This window comes from Carcharhinus amblyrhynchos, unplaced genomic scaffold (assembly GCF_965287045.1).
Source record: "Carcharhinus amblyrhynchos unplaced genomic scaffold, sCarAmb.v2.hapA scaffold_65, whole genome shotgun sequence".
Lineage (NCBI taxonomy): Eukaryota > Metazoa > Chordata > Chondrichthyes > Carcharhiniformes > Carcharhinidae > Carcharhinus > Carcharhinus amblyrhynchos.
Genome location: NW_027649805.1, coordinates 22501 through 43680, shown reverse-complemented (window position 1 = coordinate 43680; position 21180 = coordinate 22501). Strand labels below are relative to the sequence as shown.

The following is a 21180-nucleotide window of genomic DNA, read 5'->3' as shown; positions in this document are numbered from 1 at the left end:
GTTCGTCTTCATCAATGATATGTTGAAGACTCCGGAGAAGATGTCGTAGCTTCTCCGCTCCGGGGAAGTACTGGACGACGAAGGGAACTCTGTCCACTGTGTCCCGTGTTTGTCTTCTAAGGAGATCGGTGCGGTTTTTCGCTGTGGCGCATCGAAACTGCCGATCTATGAGTCGAGCACCGTATCCTGTTCTTACGAGGGCATCTTTCAGGGTCTGGAGGAACATCCCCCACGACGATGGCATTGCTGCGACTGCCTCAGTACCCAATGCTGACAACTGCCAGTTTCCAGATGCAATTTTACAACTCATCCGCTTTATCCTGGACCACAATGTCTTCACCTTCAACAACCAGTTTTTCATCCAGACACATGGAACAGCCATGGGGACCAAATTTGCGCCTCAATATGCCAACATCTTCATGCACAGGTTCGAACAAGACTTCTTCACTGCACAGAATCTTCAACCGATGCTGTACACTAGATACATCGATGACATTTTCTTTCTCTGGCCTCATGGTGAACAATCACTGAAACAACTATATGATGATATCAACAAATTCCACCCCACCATCAGACTCACCATGGACTATTCCCCAGAATCAGTTGCATTCTTGGACACACGCATCTCCATTAAGGATGGTCACCTCAGCACCTCACTGTACCGCAAGCCCACAGACAATCTCACAATGCTCCACTTCTCCAGTTTCCACCCTAAACATGTTAAAGAAGCCATTCCCTATGGACAAGCCCTCCGTATACACAGGATTTGCTCAGATGAGGAGGATCGTGACAGACACCTCCAGACCCTGAAAGATGCCCTCGTAAGAACAGGATACGGTGCTCGACTCATAGATCGGCAGTTTTGATGCGCCACAGCGAAAAACCGCACCGATCTCCTCAGAAGACAAACACGGGACACAGTGGACAGAGTTCCCTTCGTCGTCCAGTACTTCCCCGGAGCGGAGAAGCTACGACATCTTCTCCGGAGTCTTCAACATATCATTGATGAAGACGAACATCTCGCCAGGGCCATCCCCACACCCCCACTTCTTGCTTTCAGACAACCGCACAACCTCAAACAGACCATTGTTCGCAGCAAACTACCCAGCCTTCAGGAGAACAGTGACCACAACACCACACAACCCTGCCACAGCAACCTCTGCAAGACATGCCGGATCATCGACATGGATACCATCATCACACGTGAGAATACCATCCACCAGGTACATGGTAAATACTCTTGCAACTCGGCCAACATTGTCTACCTGATACGTTGCAAGAAAGGATGTCCCGAAGCATGGTACATTGGGGAGACCATGCAGACGCTACGACAACGGATGAATGAACATCGCTCGACAGTCACCAGGCAAGACTGTTCCCTTCCTGTTGGCGAACACTTCAGTGGTCACGGGCATTCAGCCTCTGACCTTCGGATAAGCATTCTCCAAGGCGGCCTTCACGACACACGACAGCGCAGAGTCGCTGAGCAGAGACTGATAGCCAAGTTCCGCACACATGAGGACGGTCTCAACAGGGATCTTGGGTTCATGTCGCACTATCTGTAACCCCCGTGACTTGCCTGGGTTTGCAAAACCTCACTTACTGTACTGTCTGGAGACAATACACATCTCTGTAAACTGTGATCAGTGCTCCTTCCACTCACATTATCAGGCACTTCAGGTCTTGAACAGCAGGTTAGGTGTAAGGATTCGCATTTTAATCAGTAATCTCTAAACTGTCTGTGCTTTATATGCTCTGTCTGAGGCCAGAACTCTACATTCACCTGACAAAGAGGCTGTCCCCTCGAAAGCTTGTGAGAATATTATCAAATAAATAGGTTGGACTAAAACCTGGTGTTGTCAGACTTTTTACTGTGTTTACGCCAGTCCAACACCGGCATACCCACATCATGATGTGGAGATGCCAGTGGTGGACTGGGGTGGGCACAATAAGAAGTCTCACTTGGTGAAAGGCCAACAGGTTTATCTGAAATCAGGAGCTTTCGGACAGCTGCTCCTTCACCAGGTCACCTGCTGGAGTCGCGCCCTGAAAACTCATTGGTTTCAAATGAAGTTATTGGACTTTAATCTAGTTTTATGGGTAATTCTGACAGGGAGTGGATAGCCTTAAACAGAAAGGAAGTGAACTGAAATGAATGATAGAGATCCAAAGAGAGAGAGATCCAGAGAGGGAGGCAGAGAGAGAAATGCAGAGATGGAAGGAGTTTCAAAGTTTAATTTGTGTACCCCCAGAAAGAAATGTGTAAGTCGTTGAATTTTGAAAGTCATCCAATCAGCTGGGGGGATGGACTTTGAAAATTGTTGTATTGTTTAAGGGAGAAATAAAACAGAAAATAAAGAGAAAAAGCCCTGCAATTGATTAAACATCACATAGAAATGATAAATGTATCAAATAATTTAAATAGCTGAGCAGATCAATTAGTAAATCTTCAATATCAAATAATGTTTAAAAAATTTCATCAACACCAAACAACACAAAAAAATTATAAAAAATAAATGTCTATTTTTACAGCATTTTCTGTCTCATAGTCAGATCTTCACTCCATCAGCAAAGAGCTGAAAACAGGCTCCCAGCCCCAGTTAAAGCTCAGAAATAGACCCTGGTCCCAATAAACACACAGAAACAGACATAGGCCAGTAAATGCTCAGGAACAGACCCTGGGCCCAGTAGAGGCTCAGAAATAGACCCTCGGCCCAATATTGGCTCCACAACAGACCCTGAGTCCAGTAAATGCTCAGAAACAGACTGTGTGCCCACGAAACACTCCAATACAGACCCTGGACCCAGTATTTTTTGTAAGTCTGACAGATCCTGCAGCCTGAAACTGATTATTTTTGAAAGAAATATAAATATAGGTTAAAAATACAAAAGTTAAACACACATGATCTCAAAATAGATCTGGTTAAAAGTAAAATGTTCTGGATCTGTGAGGAAGCCACAATGTGATAAATAAGGTTCCTGTCTCATACTGCGCTCCGAGCTCAGTTGCTGCTCTTGGTGCCTCAGTCATGGCACCACATCAAACATCACCAGAAAAGGTTCCAAATGTAATCAGTCCAAAACATTGATCTCAAACAGAACAATACTGCAGCAGAGTTAGTGCTTTAGCAGGGAATGTTGCCTTGACTTTGCACAGTCACAAGCCTCCTTGCTGGGAAACGGTTGCTCTCTTGCCTCAGTTCCCAAGGATGAAGTGATCGCTTCAGAGCAGCAAGTGACAATGTTCCAGTGCAAGATGCAGCAATCCATTCCTTACAAAAACCAAAGAAAGGTGATTCTCTGTGAATTTATAGAATGTCCCACATTTATAGAGGCAACATAAGGAACAATCTCAAACTCACTCCAGGAACAAAAGAACCACAGAAAATATAAACATGAAGCAACAGACACTCCCAGACACTGACACACCCAGAGGCAGACGCACCCAGAGACGGACACACCCAGAGGCAGACGCACCCAGACACTGACACACCCAGAGGCAGACGCACCCAGAGACGGACACTCCCGGAGACAGCCCCACCACCCTCCAAGATAGGTAGACATCCCCCAGGAGACAAACACCTCCCCAAGATATACAGACGCCCTCCAGGAGACACCATCAGACACAGAGAACCCCTCCCCCCGCCCCAGATGACAGACAGACCCAGACATTCCTCCCTCAGACAGACACTCCCTCCAGCCATTTCCCCCCCCCCCCCACCCCCAGTGACAGACAGACACCTGCCATTCTCTGTCTCTTTGGACAGTGAGCTGATAAGAGCAGGTTTGATGTTAATTCCCCGTGGGATTTTACCAGTGATACCCCTCCTGTCAAACCACAGAGACAGGCTGATGGAGAATATTCTGATTTCTAGGTCAGATGCTCACCTTTTCAGTCTCATTTCTTTTTGCTGCTGGTGGGTAATGTTTCGTGCTTTGATTTGTGAATCTAAAAATGAAAACATTCAGCAAATGTGAAATCTGATAACGAGAGCGTGCCCTCCACCCTGGAAACCCCGGATGACCCTGTATCTGAGGTCACCATTGCAGATTCAGAACAGCTTTCTTGAATTTCAATCCAGGGAAAGCGACTGGTCCGTATGGGGTACCCAGATGAGCACTTGGACCCTGCGTGGATCAGCTGGCGGGGGGGTATTCACAGACATCTTCAACTCTCTTTACAACAATCTGAGGTCCCTATCTGCTTCAAGAAGACAACCATCATCCCGGTACCTAAGAAAAACCAAGCAGCATGCCTTAATGACTATCAGCCCGTGGCTCTAACATCCATCATTGTGAAGTGCTTCAAAAGGTTAATCATGGCACAAGCCAATTCCAGCCTCTCGGACTACCTGGATGCACTACAATTTGCCTACTGGCACAACAGTTCCACAGCAGATGCCATCTCCCTGGCCCTACACTCAATCCTGGAACTAGATAACAAGGACACCTATGTCAGATCCTATTTATTGACTACAGCTCAGCCTTCATACCATTATTCCCATGAAACTCATCTCCAAGCACCTCCCTTTGTGACTAGATCCTGAACTTCCTAACTCATAGACCACAATCAGTAAGGATAGGCAACAACACCTCCTCCACGATCATTCTCAACACTGGTGCCCCACAAGGCTGTGTTCTCACCCCTTTACTATACTCCTTATAGACCTATGACTGTGTGGCCAAATTCCCCTCCAATTCGATTTTCAATGATGAGACAGAGCACAGGAATGAGATATAGAATCTGGTGAACTGATTCAATGACAATAATCTCTCCCTCAGTGTCAATAAAACAAAAGAGATAGTTACTGACTTCAGGAAGTATCAAGGAGAACATGCCCCTGTCTGCATCAATGGGGTCCAAGTGGAAGTGATCAAGAGCTTCAAGTTTTTAGGTGTTCAGATCACAACAGCCTGTGCTGGTCCCCCCCCACTCAGACACTATAGTTAAGAAAGCCCCACCAATACTTCTACTTTCTCAGAAGACTAAGGAAATTTGGCATGTCTACTACGACTCTCACCAACTTTTACAGGTGCCCCATAGAAAGCATTCTTTCTGGTTGTATCACAGCTTGGTATAGGCTCCTGCTCTGCCCAAGACCGCAAGGAACTACAGAAGATTGTGAATGTAGCCCAATCCAACATGCAAACCAGTCTCCCATCCACTGACTCTGTCTACACTTCCCACTGCCTCAGAAAAGCAGCTAGAATAATCAAGGATGCCACGTACCCCAGACATTCTCTCTTCCACCTTCTTCCATTAGAAGAAAGATTCAAAAATCTGAGGTCACGTACCAATTGACTAAGAAAAGTTTCTTCCCTGTTGCCATCAGAGTTTTGATCGGACCCACTTGCATTAAGTTGATCTTTCTCTACACCCTAGCTAAGACTGTAACTCTGCTTTCTGCACCCTCAACTTTCTTTCTCGATGTATGTACTATGCTTTGTCTATGTAGCACCTAAGAAACAATACTTTTCATTATATACTTATACAGGTGACAATAATAAATCAAATCAAATCTTGCCAATCTGAGAAAGACCAATTTATTCTTACTTGCTGCTTTCTGTCAGTTATGATGTGGAGATGCCGGCTTTGGACTGGGGTAAACACAGTAAGAAGTCTCACAAAACCAGGTTAAAGTCCAACAGGTTTATTTGGTAGCAAAAACCATGAGCTTTCAGAGTGCTGGCTGCTCTTTTGTCCTCACATGATGGAAGAGCAGTGCTCCAAAAGCTCGTGCTACCAAGTAAACCTGTTGGATTTTAACCTGGTATTGTGAGACTACTTATTCTGTTCAGCAGTCAGTCACCTATCCAAGTTAATAAATTATCCCTAACCCATGTAATCTAACCTTGTGAATTAACCTTTTATGCGGCATTTTATCAACCACCTCCCTGAAGTCCAGGTACATCTACAGGATCCCCATTATCCACTTAACTTGTTACATCCTCAAAGAACTCGAGCGAATTAATCAAACATGATTTATTCTTCACAAAACCATCTGACTTGATGCATTTTGACTTTGATGTTATTGGCTATGTAGTAATGGATTCTGACCATTTTCCAATAACAGATGTTGAACTAACTGGCCTATACTTTGTTAATTTCTCCCTCCCACCCTTTTTGAATAAAAGGTGTTATATTAGCATTTTCCAATCCACTGGAATCTTTCCCACATTCAGGGAATCTTGGAATATTATAACCAATGGATCCATTATCTCCACTGCCACTTTAATATCCTAGGATGTAGACTACCAGGCCCTGGGGACTTGCCTGCTCTTACCCCTCAATAGTTTATCGAGTACTATTTCCCTATTGATGATGATTGTTCTAAGTTCCTCCCTTTCTATTTTCTCTGTTTTATCTGTTACTATTGGGATGGTTCAAGTGTCTTCTCTAGTGAAAACGGAGACAATATACTGATTTGCTGTCTGCATCATTTCTGTGTTCCCCGCTATTAAATCTGTGGTCTCATTCTCCAAGGATCCAACATTTACTTTAGCCACTCTCTTCCCTTTTCTATACTTATAGAGATGTTTGTAATCCATTTTTTAATTTTGTGCGAGCTTTCTTTCATAATTTACCTTTCCGCTGTTTATTACTCTTTTAATAACACTTTGCTGATCTTTAAGTTTCCCAATCTTCCAGTCTGCCATTGGCCTTTGCAATGTGGTACATCTTAGCTTTTGTTTTTATAAAGAACAAGATACAAAGAAAATTCCAGCACAGGAACAGGCCCTTCAGCCCTCCAAGCCTGCACCGACCATGCTGCCCAACTGAACTAAAACCTCCTCACCTTCTGGGGACCATATCCCTCTGTTAGATCATAGAACAGTCCAGCACAGTACAGGCCCTTCACCCCTCGATGTTGTGCTGTGCTTTGTCCAATCCCAAGATCAGTCTATCCCACTCCCTATCATTCTGGAGTGCTCCATGTGCCTATCCAATAACCACTTGAAAGTTCCTAAAGTGTCCGACTCCACTATCGCAGCAGGCAGTGTATTCCACACCCCAACCACTCTCTGAGTAAAGAATATACCTCGGACATCCCTCCTATATCTCCCACCATGAACCTTATAGTTATGCCCCCTAGTAACAGCTACATCCACCTGAGGAAATAGTCTCTGCACGTCCACTCTATCGATCCCCCTCATCATCTTATAAACCTCTATTAAGTCGCCTCTCATCCTCCTCTGCTCCAAAGAGAAAAGCCTCAGCTCCCTCAACCTTTCCTCATAAGACCTACCCTCCAAACCAGGCAGCATCCTGGTAAATCTCCTCTGCACTCTCTCCAATGCTTCCACATCCTTCTTATAGTGAGGTGACCAGAACTGAACACAATATTCCAAATGTGCTCTCACCAAGGTCCTGTATAGTTGCAGCATAACCCCACGGCTCTTAAACTCAAACCCCCTGTTAATAAACACTAACACACTATAGGCCTTCTTCATGGCTCTATCCACTTGAGTGGCAACCTTCAGAGATCTGTGGATATGAACCCCAAGATCTCTCTGTTCCTCCACATTCCTCAGAACCCTGCCGTTGACCCTGTAATCCACATTCAAATTTGTCCTACCAAAATGAATCACCTCACACTTATCAGGGTTAAACTCCATCTGTCACTTTTCTGCCCAGCTCTGCATCCTATCAATGTCTCTTTGCAGCCTACAAGAGCCCTCCACCTCATCCACTACTCCACCAATCTTGGTGTCATCAGCAAATTTACTAACCCACCCTTCAGCCCCCTCTTCCAAGTCATTGATAAAAATCACAAATAGCTGAGGATCCAGCACTGATCCCTGTGGTACACCGCTGGGAACTGGCCTCTAGTCTGAAAATTTTCCATCCACCACCACCCTCTGTCTTCTATGAGACAGCCAGTTACTTATCCAATCAGCCAAATTTCCCTCTATCCCACACCTCCTTATCTTCTTCATGAGCCTACCATGGGGAACCTTAGCAAATGCCTTACTAAAATTCATGTACATGACATCAACTGCTCGACTTTCAGCTCCACACTTAGTTACGTCCTCAAAGAATTCAATCAAATTTGTGAGGCAGGACTTACCCCTCACAAAACTGTGCTGACTATCCCTTATTAAACTGCATCTTTATAAATGGTCATAAATCCTATCTCCCAGGACCCTTTCCATTAACTTACCGACAACTGAAACAAGACTAACTGGCCTATAATTACCAGTGTCATTCCTATTTCCTTTCTTGAGAATAGGAATAACATTTGCCAATGTTCCTACCCTATTCATGTATTTGTCAAGACACCCCTTAAAAGTCACTGTCATATTTAGAGTACTGCATCCAGTTCTGGTCACCTTACTACCGGAAGGATGTGGAGACTCTGGAGAGAGTGCAGAGGAGGTTTACCAGGATGTTGCCTGGTAAGGAGGGATTGGGGCTCTTTTCCCTTGAAAGACGGTGACTGAGGGGGGATCTAATAGAGGTATATAAGATTATGAAGGGTATAGATAGAGTAAACAGAGGTAAGCTATCTCCCATGATAGAGACACACAGGACAAGGGGCCATGGGCTTAGGGTGAGGGGGGAGAGGTACAACACAGATATTAGAGGGAGGTTTTTCACACAGAGGGTAGTGGGGGTATGGAATGCTCTGCCAAGTAAGGTGGTGGAGGCAAACACGCTACAGTTGTTTAAGAGTAACTTAGACAGGCACATGACTGGGTTGGGGATGGGTGGATATAGGAGATTGTTTTAAATAAGGGTCATTAGCATTGGGGCGTCCCTGGTAAGGTAAATGGATATGGTATAATAATAATGTTTTTTCTCTTTTATATTCACAGGTTATAAGTCGGTCCGCCTCGTGTCCAACGAGGGGCATACACGCGATAGGTCGTACTGGGGCTGCTCTTGGTTGTTCGAGATTGGCCTAGTGCTTCATGTCGTTAGTGTGTGCCTAAACTGGACCAGATACTGGGCAAGACGACAGCTCAGTGACTATCACTGATTGCTGTGCAGACACATGGATTTGGGCCGGTGTCTGTGGGAGTTTGCGCATTCTCCCTGTGCTTGCGTGGGTTTTCTCCGGGTTCTCCGGTTTCCTCCCACACCCCAAAGGTGTGCTATTAGGCTGATTGGCAGGAATAAATTGTCCCTAAATTAGTTTCCCTCAATCTGGATGGCCATAAAACATTAGACAGGGGTCGTGGGTGGAGAGGGGGCCTGGTAATGTTAAAATGGCAGCGCGGGCTCGTTGGGGCGAAGGGCCTGTTTCCCAGGCTGTTTTTGTTCTTTGTTCTTTATATCCACTTCCACTACTTCCCCTGGCAACGATTTCCAGGCACCCACCACTCTCGGTGTAAAAAATCTGCCTCGTATATCCCCTTTAAACCTTATCCCTCACACTTTAAACCTGTGCCCCCTTGCAATTGACTCTTCCACCCTGGGAAAAAGCTTCTGACTATCCACTCTGTCCATGCCCCTCATAATCTTGTAGACTTCTATCAGGTCTCCCCTCAACCTCCATCGTTCCACTGAGAACAAACCAAGTTTCTCCAACCTCTCCTCATAGCTAATGCCCTCCATACCAGGCAACATCCTGGTAAATCTTTTCTGTACCCCCTCCAAAGCCTCCACATCCTTCTGGTAGTGTGGCGACCAGAATTGAACACTGTATTCCAAGTGTAGCCTCACTAAGGTTCTATAAAGCTGCAACATGACTTGCCAATTTTTAAACTCAGTGCCCCGGCCGATGAAGGCAAGCACACCGTATGCCTTAACTACCTTCTCCACCTGCATTGCCACTTTCAGTGACCTGTGTACCTGTACACCCAGATCCCTTTGCCTATCAATACTCTTAAGAGTTCTGCCATTTCCTGTATATTTCCTATCTGTGTTAGACCTTCCAAAATACATTACCTCACATTTGTCCGGATTAAACTCCATCTGCCATCTCTCCGCCCAAGTCTCCAACTGATCTATATCCTGCTGTATCCTCTGATGGTCCTCATCACTATCTGCAAATCCACCAATCTTTGTGTCATCTGCAAACTTACTAATCAATCCAGTTACATTTTCCTCCAAATCATTTATATATATTACAAACAGCAAAGGTCCCAGCACTGATCCCTGAGGAAAACCACTTGTCACAGCCCTCCATTCAGAAACACACCCTTCCACTGCTACCCTCTGTCTTCTTTGACCGAGCCAGTTCTGTATCCACCTTCCAGCTCACCTCTGATCCCATGCAACTTCACCTTCTGCACCAGTCTGCCATGAGGGACCTTGTCAAAGGCCTTACTGAAGTTCATGTAGACAACATCTACTGCCCTACCCTCAATCATCATCAGTTCCTTGAAAAACTTGATCAAGTTAGTGAGACACAACCTCCTCTTCACAAAACCATGTTGCCTCTCACTAATACATCCGCTTGCTTCCAAGTGGGAATAAATCCTGTCTCGAAGAATCCTCTCCAATAATTTCCCTACCACTGATGTAAGGCTCACTGGCTGTAATTACCTGGATTATTCTTGCTACCCTTAAACAAAAGAACAACATTGGCTATTCTCCAATCCTCTGGGATCTCCCCTGTAGCCAGTGAGGATACAAAGATTTCTCTCAAGGCCCCAGCAATTTCCTCCCTTGCCTCTCTCAGTATTCTGGGGTATATCCCTCAGACCCTGGGAACTTGTCTTCCTTAATGTTTCTCAAGAACCCAATACCTCCTCCTTTTTGATCTCAACATGTCTCAAACTATCTACACATCCTTTCCCAGACTTATCATCCATCAAGTCCTTCTCTTTGGTGAATACTGATGCAAAGTACTCATTTAATACCTCACCCATTTCCTCTGGCTCCATGCATAGATTCCCTCCCTTGTCCTTGAGTAGGCCAACCCTCTTGCTCTTTATATATGTATGAAAAGCCTTGAGATTTTCCTTAATCCTGCTGACCAATGCGTTTTCCTGACCCCATTTAGCCCTCCGTTCTCCTTGCTTAAGTTTCTTCCTACTTTCCTTGTATTCCACACTTGCTTCGTGTGTTCCCAGCCTCCTCCTTGACAAATGCTTCCTTTTTCTCTTTGACTAGGCTCACAATATCTCTCGTTATCCAAGGTTCCCAAAACTTGCCATATTTATCCTTCATCCTTCATCCTTACAGAAATGTGCCGGTCGTGAATCTCTATCAATTTATACTTGAAAACCTCCCACGTGCCAGATGTTGATTTGCCCTCAAACATCTGCCCCCAATCTACATTCTTCGGTTCCTGTCCAACATTGTTGTAATTAGCCTTCCCCCAGTTTAGCACCTTCACTTGAGAACTACACTTATCTTTATCCATCAGTGCCTTAAAGCTTTCTGAATTGTGGTCACTGTTCCCAAACTGCTCCCCTACTGAAACATCGACCACCTGGCCGGGCTCATTCCCCAATACCAGGTCCAGTATAGCCCCCTTCCCTAGTTGGACTATCTACATACTGTTTCAGGAAGCCCTCCTGGATGCTCCTTACAAACTCTGCCCCATCCACATCCCTAGCACTAAGTGAGTCCCAATCAATATAGGGGAAGTTAAAATCTCCCACCATAACAACCCTGTTACTTTTACACCTTGCCAAAATCTGCCTACATATCTGTTCCTCTATCTCCCGCTGGCACTTGGGTGGCTTATAGTAAACCCCCAACATTGTGTCTACATCTTTCCTATTCCTGAGCTCTACCCATATTGCCTAACTGTATGAGCCCTCTGAGGTGTTCTCCTGGAGTACAGCTGTGATATTCTCCTTAACCAGTAGTGCAATTCCCTCACTCCTTTTACATCCCCCTCTATCACTCCTGAAACATCTGTATCCTGGAATGTTAAGCTGCCAATCCTGTCCTTCCCTGAACCAAGTCTCTGTAATGGGAACAGTTATGTTAACTTTAATTTCCTTGCTTAGCCATGAATGCTTTTTCACCCTTTTAGAAACTTTCTTTCTCTCCGGAATATATTTTAATTTGGAGGAATTGAATATCTCCTTAAACACTGTCATACCTTTCAGCCTTTCTGCTCAGTCGATCCTCCTGCCTATGTCATTACCTTTGTTTAACTCTCGAGTGCTTGTGTGGGATTCCAGTTTCTTGCCCTGAAACTGAATTTGAAATTCTCTCATTCTATGATCACTTTTTCCTAGAGGATCCTTAACTATAAAATCATTAATTAATCCCTCTTCATTACACAATACTAAATTGACAATAGCCTGCTCTCTGGTTAGTTCCACAACCTATTGCTCCAAAAAACAAGGATCTCTAATGCATTCAATGAACTCTCCCTTGTCAATCTGATTCTTCCAATCTATATGCATGTTAAAGTCACCCATGATTATTGCTTACCTTTCTTACAAGCCCCCAGTATTTCCTGGTTTATACTGTGTCCCACTGTGGAATTACTGTTTGGGGACCCACAGATTACTGTCACCATTTCCTATGCTATTTCTTATTTCTACCCAGATTGATTCCACATCTTAATCTCCAGTGTTTATATCATTTCTCATGATAGCACTGATCCTCTCCTTCACTAACAAAACTCTCCCACCTCCTCTTGATTGATTTGATTTATTATTGTCACATGTAATAGTATACAGTGAAAAGTACTGTTTCTTGCATGCTATACAGACAAAGCATACCGTACTTAGAGAAGGAAAGGAGAGAGTGCGGAATGTAGTGTTACAGAGATAGAAAGTAGAATTTTAAAAGCATAGAATGAGTGTAAAAGATAGAATTAGAGGGTATTTTGGGCACAGCTTGTAAGATATCACTTTGCCTTGGACAGAATTCTTTCCTTTCTTTCTATCCTTCCAAAATCCTGAGTTCCCTTTGACATTCAATGCCCAGACCGAGTTTCCTTATAACCATATCTCAGTAACTGTCATACAACACCAGGTTAAAGTCCAACAGGTTTATTTGGCAGCACAAGCCACTAGCTTTCGGAGCGCTGCCCCTTCATCAGGTGAGTGGGAGTTGTGTTCACAAACAGGGCAAATAAAGACACAAACTCAATTTACAAAATAATGGTTGGAATGTGAGTCTTTACAGGTAATGAAGTCTTAAAGGTGCAGACAATGTGAGTGGAGAGAGGGTTAAGCACAGGTTAGAGAGATGTTTATTGTCTCCAGCTGGGACAGTTATCGTGGGGGTTACAGATAGTGTGACATGAACCCAAGATCCCGGTTGAGGCTGTCCTCATGTGTGCGGAACTTGGATATCAGTCTCTGCTCAGTGACTCTGCGCTGTCGTGTGTCATGCCTTGGAGAATGTTTACCCGAAGGTCAGAGGCCCAATGCCCGTGACCATTGATGTGTTCGCCAACAGGAAGGGAACAGTCTTGCCTGGTGACTTGTCGAGCGATGTTCATTCATCCGTTGTCGTAGTGTCTGCATGGTCTCCCCAATGTACCATGCTTCGGGACATCCTTTCCTGCAGCGTATCAGGTAGACAACATTGACCGAGTTGCAAGAATATGTACCGTGTACCTGGTGGATGGTGTTCTCACGTGAGACAGTACACATCTCTTTAACCCGTGCTTAAGCCTCTCTCCACTTGGACTCTAACTTGGTGTTATAAGATTTCTTACTGTGTTTACTCCAGTCCAACGCCAGCATCTCCACCTCAGTAACTGTCACCAGATCATATTCCTTTGCCTCTGTTTATGCAGCTAATTCATTAATTTTGTTCTGAATGTTTTGTGCATTCAGACACAAAGTCTTTTAGTTTGTTCTATCATCAATTTTCTCCACTCTTGTATAATTCCTTGTTGAAAAATGGCATTCAGACAATTCTGCCCCTTGCTTTTATTTTCTGGTAACAATCCACCTCATCGCTAACCTGTACTCCTACCTTCTCCTTTCATCTGGATTTTCTAATATTCCACGTCCCTGAAGCTGGAATGTTATTTGAGCTGGTCTGAGGGAGCTGCCATTGGCAAACTGACCAGCAACCAATGTAAAATCACCGGATCAGCAGCAGAATGTTCAACAGGAAAACACAAATTGGCAAATTGAAGAGAAGAGGGCAGATAGGGAGACACAGGAGGTGGGGGATAAATAGTGATGGGGAGAGGAGGGCAGGGGAGGAGTGAGGGGCTGGGGTAGGAGAGGGAGGGATTGTGAGGGAATGAGCAGGAAAGGGAGGATGTCATGGAGAGGAGGGAGTGAGGAGGGAGGGGGACAGATGAGTTTTACCTCAATGGTCGCATCATCGATTTGTTTTAACTCCTCATATCGCTCGCGGGAATCCCGAAGTGGCTGGAGCATCATTTCCTCAATCTGAGGGAAAAGCTGCATTGGAGAGGAACCGAGTCTCAGCTCAGGATTAACCAATCACTGCATACAAGCTGGCATCTCCCCCAGGGCTGGGATCTACCCCAGGCTGGCATCTCCCCCATGCTGGGATCTACCCCAGGCTGGGATCTACCCCAGGCTGGGATCTACCCCGGGCTGGATCTCCCCCAGGGTGGGATCTACCCTGGGCTGGATTTCCCCCAGGCTGGGATCTACCCCGGGCTGGATCTCCCCCAGGCTGGGATCTACCCCAGGCTGGATCTCCCCCAGGCTGGGATCTACCCAGGCTGGATCTATCCCAGGCTGGATCTCCCCCAGGGCTGGGATCTCCCCCAGGGCTGGGATCTCCCCCATGGCTGGGATCTACCCCAGGCTGGGATCTACCCCGGGCTGGATCTCCCCCAGGCTGGGATCTACCCCAGGCTGGGATCTACCCCGGGCTGGATCTCCCCCAGGCTGGGATCTACCCCAGGCTGGGATCTACCCCAGGCTGGGATCTACACCGGGCTGGACATCCCCCAGGCTGGGATCTACCCAGATCTATCCGGACTGGGATTTAAACATAGAACCATTCGGTGCAGAAGACGCCCTTTGGCCAATCAAATCTGCATCGACACATTAGAAAGACCAGCACTTGGCCCAGAGCCCTGAATGTTCTGATGTTCCAAGCATTTATCCAGATACTTTCTAAAGGATATGAGGCATCCCGCCACCTCCCTCCCAGACAGCACATTCCAGACCCTCACCACCCTCCGGATAAACAGTGTTTTTCCTCAAATCCTCTCTAAACATCCTGCCACTCAGATTGAACCCATCATTGTCAGAAGGCAGAGAGTGGGGATAAGGAGGTCTTTTTCAGGATGGCAGCTGGTGATTCGTGGTGAGCCTCAGGGTCACAACCTTTCACACTATACATTAATGATTTGGAGGAAGGAAGTGAAGGCACTGTTGCTAAGTTTGCAGATGATACAAAGATATGCAGAGGGACAGGGAGTATTGAGGAAGCAGGGGGGCTGCAGAAGGACTTGGACAGGTTAGGAGAGTGAGCAAAGAAGTGGCAGATGGAATATAATGGGGAAAAGTGTGAGGTTATGCACCTGGAAGGAGGAATCAAGGCACAGACTGTTTTCTAAATGGGGAAATGTTTAGGAAATCAGAAACACAAAGGGACTTGGGAGTCATTTTTCAAAATTCAGGTTCAGTCGGCAGTTAGGAAGGCGAATGCAATGTTAGCATTCATGTCGAGAGGGCTAGAATACAAGAGCAGGGATGTACTTCTGAGGCTGTGTAAGGCTCTGGTCAGACCCCATTTGGAGTATTGTGAGCAGTTTTGGGCCCTGAATCTAAGAAGGGTGTGTTGGCCTTGGAAAGGATCCAGAAAAGGTTTACAAGAATGATCCTTGGAATGAAGAGTTTGTTGTATGAGGAATGGTTGAGGAATCTGGGTCTGTACTCGTTGGAGTTTAGAAGGATGAGGGGGGATCTTATTGAAACTTACAGGATACTGTGAGGCCTGGATAGAGTGGGTGTGGAGAGGATGTTTCCACTAGCAGGAAAAACTAGAACCAGAGGGCACAACCTCAGGCTAAAGGGACGATCCTTTAAAACAGAGATGAGGAGGAATTTCTTCAGTCAGAGAGTGGGGAATGTGTGGAATTCTTTGCCACAGAAGGTTGTGGAGGCCAGATCACTGAGTCTCATTAAGACAGAGATAGATAGGTTCTTGATTAATAAGGGGATCGGGGGTTATGGGGAAAAGGCAAGAGAATGGGGATGAGAAAAATATCAGCCATGATTGAATGACGGAGCAGACTCGATGAGCCGAGTGGCCTAATTCTGCTCCTAAGTCTTATGATCTTCTGATATTCATCTAGGCAATCTGCAGTAGTTTGTGACTCTCCTATAGATGGGTTTGTGGAGAGGTAGTAAAATGGCAGATGGGCTTTAACACAGAGAAATGTAAGGTGCACTTAGGGAGGTCAAACAATTAAAGAAAATACATAATAAATGGGAATTTGCAAAGAAGGGTGGATGAAATGAGAGATCTAGGTGCACAAATGCACAGGTCCCTAAAGGCACAATTCAAGTGGACAATATTGTAAAGAAGGCATTTGGAATTCCGTCCTTCATTGGCACAGGTATAGAATATAAAAGGATATAATGTTGGAATTGTATAAAACACTGGTGAGGCCACATTGGATAGAACATAGAACAGTCCAGCACAGTACAGGCCCTTCAGCCCTCAATGTTGTGCTGAGCTTTGTCCAATCCCAAGATCAGTCTATCCCACTCCCTATCATTCTGGAGTGCTCCATGTGCCTATCCAATAACCACTTGAAAGTTCCTAAAGTGTCCGACTCCACTATCGCAGCAGGCAGTGTATTCCACACCCCAACCACTCTCTGAGTAAAGAATCTACCTCGGACATCCCTCCTATATCTCCCACCATGAACCTTATAGTTATGCCCCCTAGTAACAGCTACATCCACCTGAGGAAATAATCCCTGAACGTCCACTCTATCGATCCCCCTCATCATCTTATAAACCTCTATTAAGTCGCCTCTCATCCTCCTCCGCTCCAAAGAGAAAAGCCTCAGCTCCCTCAACCTTTCCTCATAAGACCTACCCTCCAAACCAGGCAGCATCCTGGTAAATCTCCTCTACACTCTCTCCAATGCTTCCACATCCTTCTTATAGTGAGGTGACCAGAACTGAACACAATATTCCAAATGTGGTCTCACCAAGGTCTGGTATAGTTGCAGCATAACCCCACGGCTCTTAAACTCAAACCCCCTGTTAATAAACGCTAACACACTAAGCCTTCTTCATGGCTCTATCCACTTGAGTGGCAACCTTCAGAGATCTGTGGATACGAACCCCAAGATCTCTCTGTTCCTCCACATTCCTCAGAACCCTGCCGTTGACCCTGTAATCCGCATTCAAGTTTGTCCTACCAAAATGAATCACCTCACACTTATCAGGGTTAAACTCCATCTGCCACTTTTCAGCCCAGCTCTGCATCCTATCAATGTCTCTTTGCAGCCTACAAGAGCCCTCCACCTCATCCACTACTCCACCAATCTTGGTGTCATCAGCAAATTTACTAACCCACCCTTCAGCCCCCTCTTCCAAGTCATTGATAAAAATCACAAATAGCAGAGGATCCAGCACTGATCCCTGTGGTACACCGCTGGTAACTGGCCTCCAGTCTGAAAATTTTCCCTCCACCACCACCCTCTGTCTTCTATGAGACAGCCAGTTACTTATCCAATCGGCCAAATTTCCCTCTATCCCACACCTCCTTATCTTCTTCATGAGCCTACCATGGGGAACCTTAGCAAACACCTTACCAAACACCTTACTAAAATCCATGTATACGACATAGAGCATAGAACACTACAGCACAAACAGGCCCTTCGGCGCCGATCATATCCATACCCACCAGGCCATAGAACTACCTGTAACTCCCAGTCCCATTAAATCCCACGTACTCATTGTTCTCCGGAGCAGTGTACTGGTGGCTGGTGAGTGTAAACTGCGAGTGTACTATTATTTTCAATTGTATTGCCGGTTCGCGGGGTTTTTTTGTAGTTTGCGCTTTCCGTAGCGGGGCCTAGGCTCAAGGGCAGTCGGGAAGGGAGCGCGGGAGTACAAAAACAAGGCCACAATAGACAGCGGGCAGCATCGGGAATGGGCAGCGGAGTGAGGTGGGTGCTGAGTGAGTACTGCAAGGGCTTTGGCTCACAGGGCTTAGGCGAGAGCAGGCTTAGGCAAGGTGAGATACTGGTCAAATTTTTCTAACTGTGTCCATAGGTCTAAGGGTGGTCAAATAAATGGCAGGGTACTTGGGGAGGTGAGTCAGCTGTGTAAGGTGTAATATGTGGGAGTCCCTGGAGACACAGCATCTCCAGAGAGTCCACATCTGCACCAAATGTCTGGAGTTGCAGCGTTTGAGGGCCCAGGTCAGGCAACTGGAGCTGAGGCTGGGGGATTTATTTTTAGTGAGGGAAAATGAGGCACTAATGAATAGGAACCACATTCAGGAGGGGATCCCAGAGTCAAGGAGGGGGGATGGGTGGGTTACAGTTAGGAAGGGGAAAAAGAAGAGGAGTAATATTCCAAAGGCTACCCTGGGGTAGTCTCTCAAGATAGCAGGGGTAAGGCACCAACTGAGGTGGAAAGGGCACGAGGGGAAGAGGAAAATGCCTCAGAGGGAAGGAAGGGGGTTGGATGTGAGATAGTGGTGGGGGACGGGAGGGTTAAAGGAATTGATAGGCGGTTCTGTGGGCAAAAGCGGGACTCCAGGATGGTAGTCTGCCTCCCTGGAGCAGGGGTACAGGATGTGTCGGAGAGGGTAGAGGGAATCTTCAATGGCCAAGGGGCCCAGGCAGATGTAATTATACACGCAGGTGAGAAGGACGTAGGAAGGAAGAGTAGGGGGGAAATACGTAGGCAGTTCAGGGAGTTGGGAGCCAGGCTGAAGTGTAGGGCCTCCAGGGTGGCGATCTCTGGGCTGCTGCCAGTGCCCAGCAATAGCAGGGATAAAAATAACGAGATCCTACAGCTGAATGCGTGGCTGAGGGATTGGTGCAGGACAGAGGGTTTTAGTTTTGTTGACCATTGGGAAGTCTTTGCAAAGGAAGGGCACTTGTATAAGAGGGTTAGGGAACACTTAAATGGGAAGGGTACACATATTTTAGCTGGGAGGTTAGCTGGAGTGTTTCGGCAGGGTTTGAACTAATATGGAGGGGGAGTGGGGAGGAGAGAGACAGCTCAGGCACTGGTAGTGGGAGTGAGTTGGAGGTCAGAGTAAGTCTAGATGATAGGAAAATCTCCCAGGAGAAGGAGGATCTGAGTAGGCCTGAGGGTCTTCGGTGCATCTGTTTTAATGCGAGGAGTGTGATGGGAAAGTCGGATGAACTTAGGGCCTTGATGTTCGCGAGGAATTTAGATGCGGTGGCAGTGACAGAGACATGGTTAAAGGAGGGGTAGGACTGGCAGCTAAATATTCCAGGGTATAAGTGTTTTAGGCGTGATAAGGGAGGGTTGAAAAGAGGAGGGGGAGTGGCGCTCTTAGTTCGGGAGCAGATCACAGCGGTGCAGAGGGAGGATAACATGGAGGGGTTGGGAATTGAGTCTCTGTCGGTGGAGTTGAGGAATAGGGAGGGGGCCATTACTATGCTAGGAGTGTACTATAGGCCGCCCGATAGCCCACGGGCAGTGGAAGAGGGTATATGTAGGGACGTTTTGGATAAGTGTAGGAAGAACAGGGTTGTTGTAGTGGGAGATTTTAATCTCCCTGGGGTGGATTGGAAGGTGCCTAGAGCTGGGGGGGTCAGATGGGGAGGAATTCGTAAGATGTGTATTGGAAGGGTCCTTGTAACAGTATGTAGATAGCCCGCCTAGAGAGGGGGCGATACTGGATTTAGTTCTGGGAAATGAGCCGGGTCAGGTGGTTGAGGTTGCAGTAGGTGAACATGTGGTTAATAGTGACCACAACTCTGTCTACTTTAGGATACGAATGGAAAAAGATGATTGCTGTCCTAAGGGGAGGGTGCTAAATTGGGGGAAGGCTAGTTACAGCCGGATTAGGCAGGAGCTTAGGGATACAGACTGGGATAGGCTGTTGGAAGGCAAGACCACGTTAGGCATGTGGGAGTCTTTCAAGGGAAAGCTGCAATGGGTGCAGGAAAGGCATGTGCCGGTTAGGAGAAAGGATGGGAAAGGTGGATTAGGGAACCGTGGATTACTAGAGATATAGAAGACCTGGTTAGGAAGGAACGAGAGGCGTATGTCAGGTCTAAGCAACTGGGAACGGAGAGAGCGTTGGAGGAATACAGAGAGAGTAGGAGGGATCTCAAATGGGGAGTTAGGAGAGCAAAGAGGGGGCATGAGATGGCTTTGGCAGGTAGGATTAAGGAGAATCCAAAGGCGTTTTACTCCTATCTTAAGAACAAAAGGGTGGCTAGGGGTAAAATCGGTCCTCTCAGGAACAGACATGGGGAATTGTGCTTAGAGGCAGAGGGAATGGGGGTGATCCTGAATGAATACTTTGCGTCGGTATTCACGAAGGAGAGGGGCTTGATGTCTGGTATGGTCATTGAGGGAGCGGTAGACCAATTGAAAGATCTATCGATTACGAGAGAATAAGTGTTAGGGCTTTTAGCTGGCATTAAAACCGATAAATCTCTGGGGCCCGATTGCATTTATCCGAGTCTGCTTAGAGAGGCGAGGGATGAGATTGCTGGGCCTCTGACGCAAATCTTTGTCTCTTCTTTGGACACAGGTGAGGTCCCAGAGGACTGGAGGATAGCAAACGTGGTACCGTTGTTTAAAAAGGGTAGGAGGGATAATCCGGGTAACTATAGGCCGGTGAGCTTAACGTCAGTGGTAGGTAAGTTGATGGAGAGGATTCTTAGGGATAGGATGTATGCGCACTTAGAGTGTTGCGATCTGATTAAGGATACGCAGCATGGCTTTGGAAAGGGGAAGTCTTGCCTTACGCATCTGGTAGAATTCTTTGAGGAGGTGACAAAAACGGTCGATGAAGGACGAGCCATTGATGTCGTCTATATGGATTTCAGTAAGGCGTTTGACAAAGTCCCTCATGGTAGGTTGGTTCAGAAGATTAAAGCTCATGGGATATGTGGTCAGGTATCTAGATGGGTAGAGAACTGGCTTGCAAAGAAGAATCAGAGAGTAGTAGTGGAGGGGTCGTTTTCTAGCTGGAGGTCTGTCACTAGTGGTGTGCCGCAGGGCTCGGTACTGGGACCTCTTCTCTTTGTAGTGTATGTAAATGATTTGGAAGAAGGAGTAGGTGGTGTGATCAGCAAATTTGCTGATGACACCAAGATGGCTGGATTGGCGGGCAGTGAGGAGCAGTGTCTGGCA

At 46.4% G+C, this 21180-nt stretch overlaps 1 protein-coding gene across 1 annotated transcript in view; it reads right to left on the bottom strand.

The window, feature by feature from the left end:
• Nucleotides 1-3898: 3898 nt before the first annotated feature.
• LOC145337706 (high affinity cGMP-specific 3',5'-cyclic phosphodiesterase 9A-like) overlaps nt 3899-21180 on the bottom strand; it is a gene marked incomplete at its 5' end in the record, with an annotated part of 38156 nt that continues 20874 nt past the window's right edge. The window contains 2 exons of the mRNA XM_080182537.1: nt 3899-3949; nt 14191-14286. Coding sequence (XP_080038663.1) covers nt 3899-3949; nt 14191-14286 — 147 coding nt within the window. The remainder of the gene's footprint in view (nt 3950-14190; nt 14287-21180) is intronic.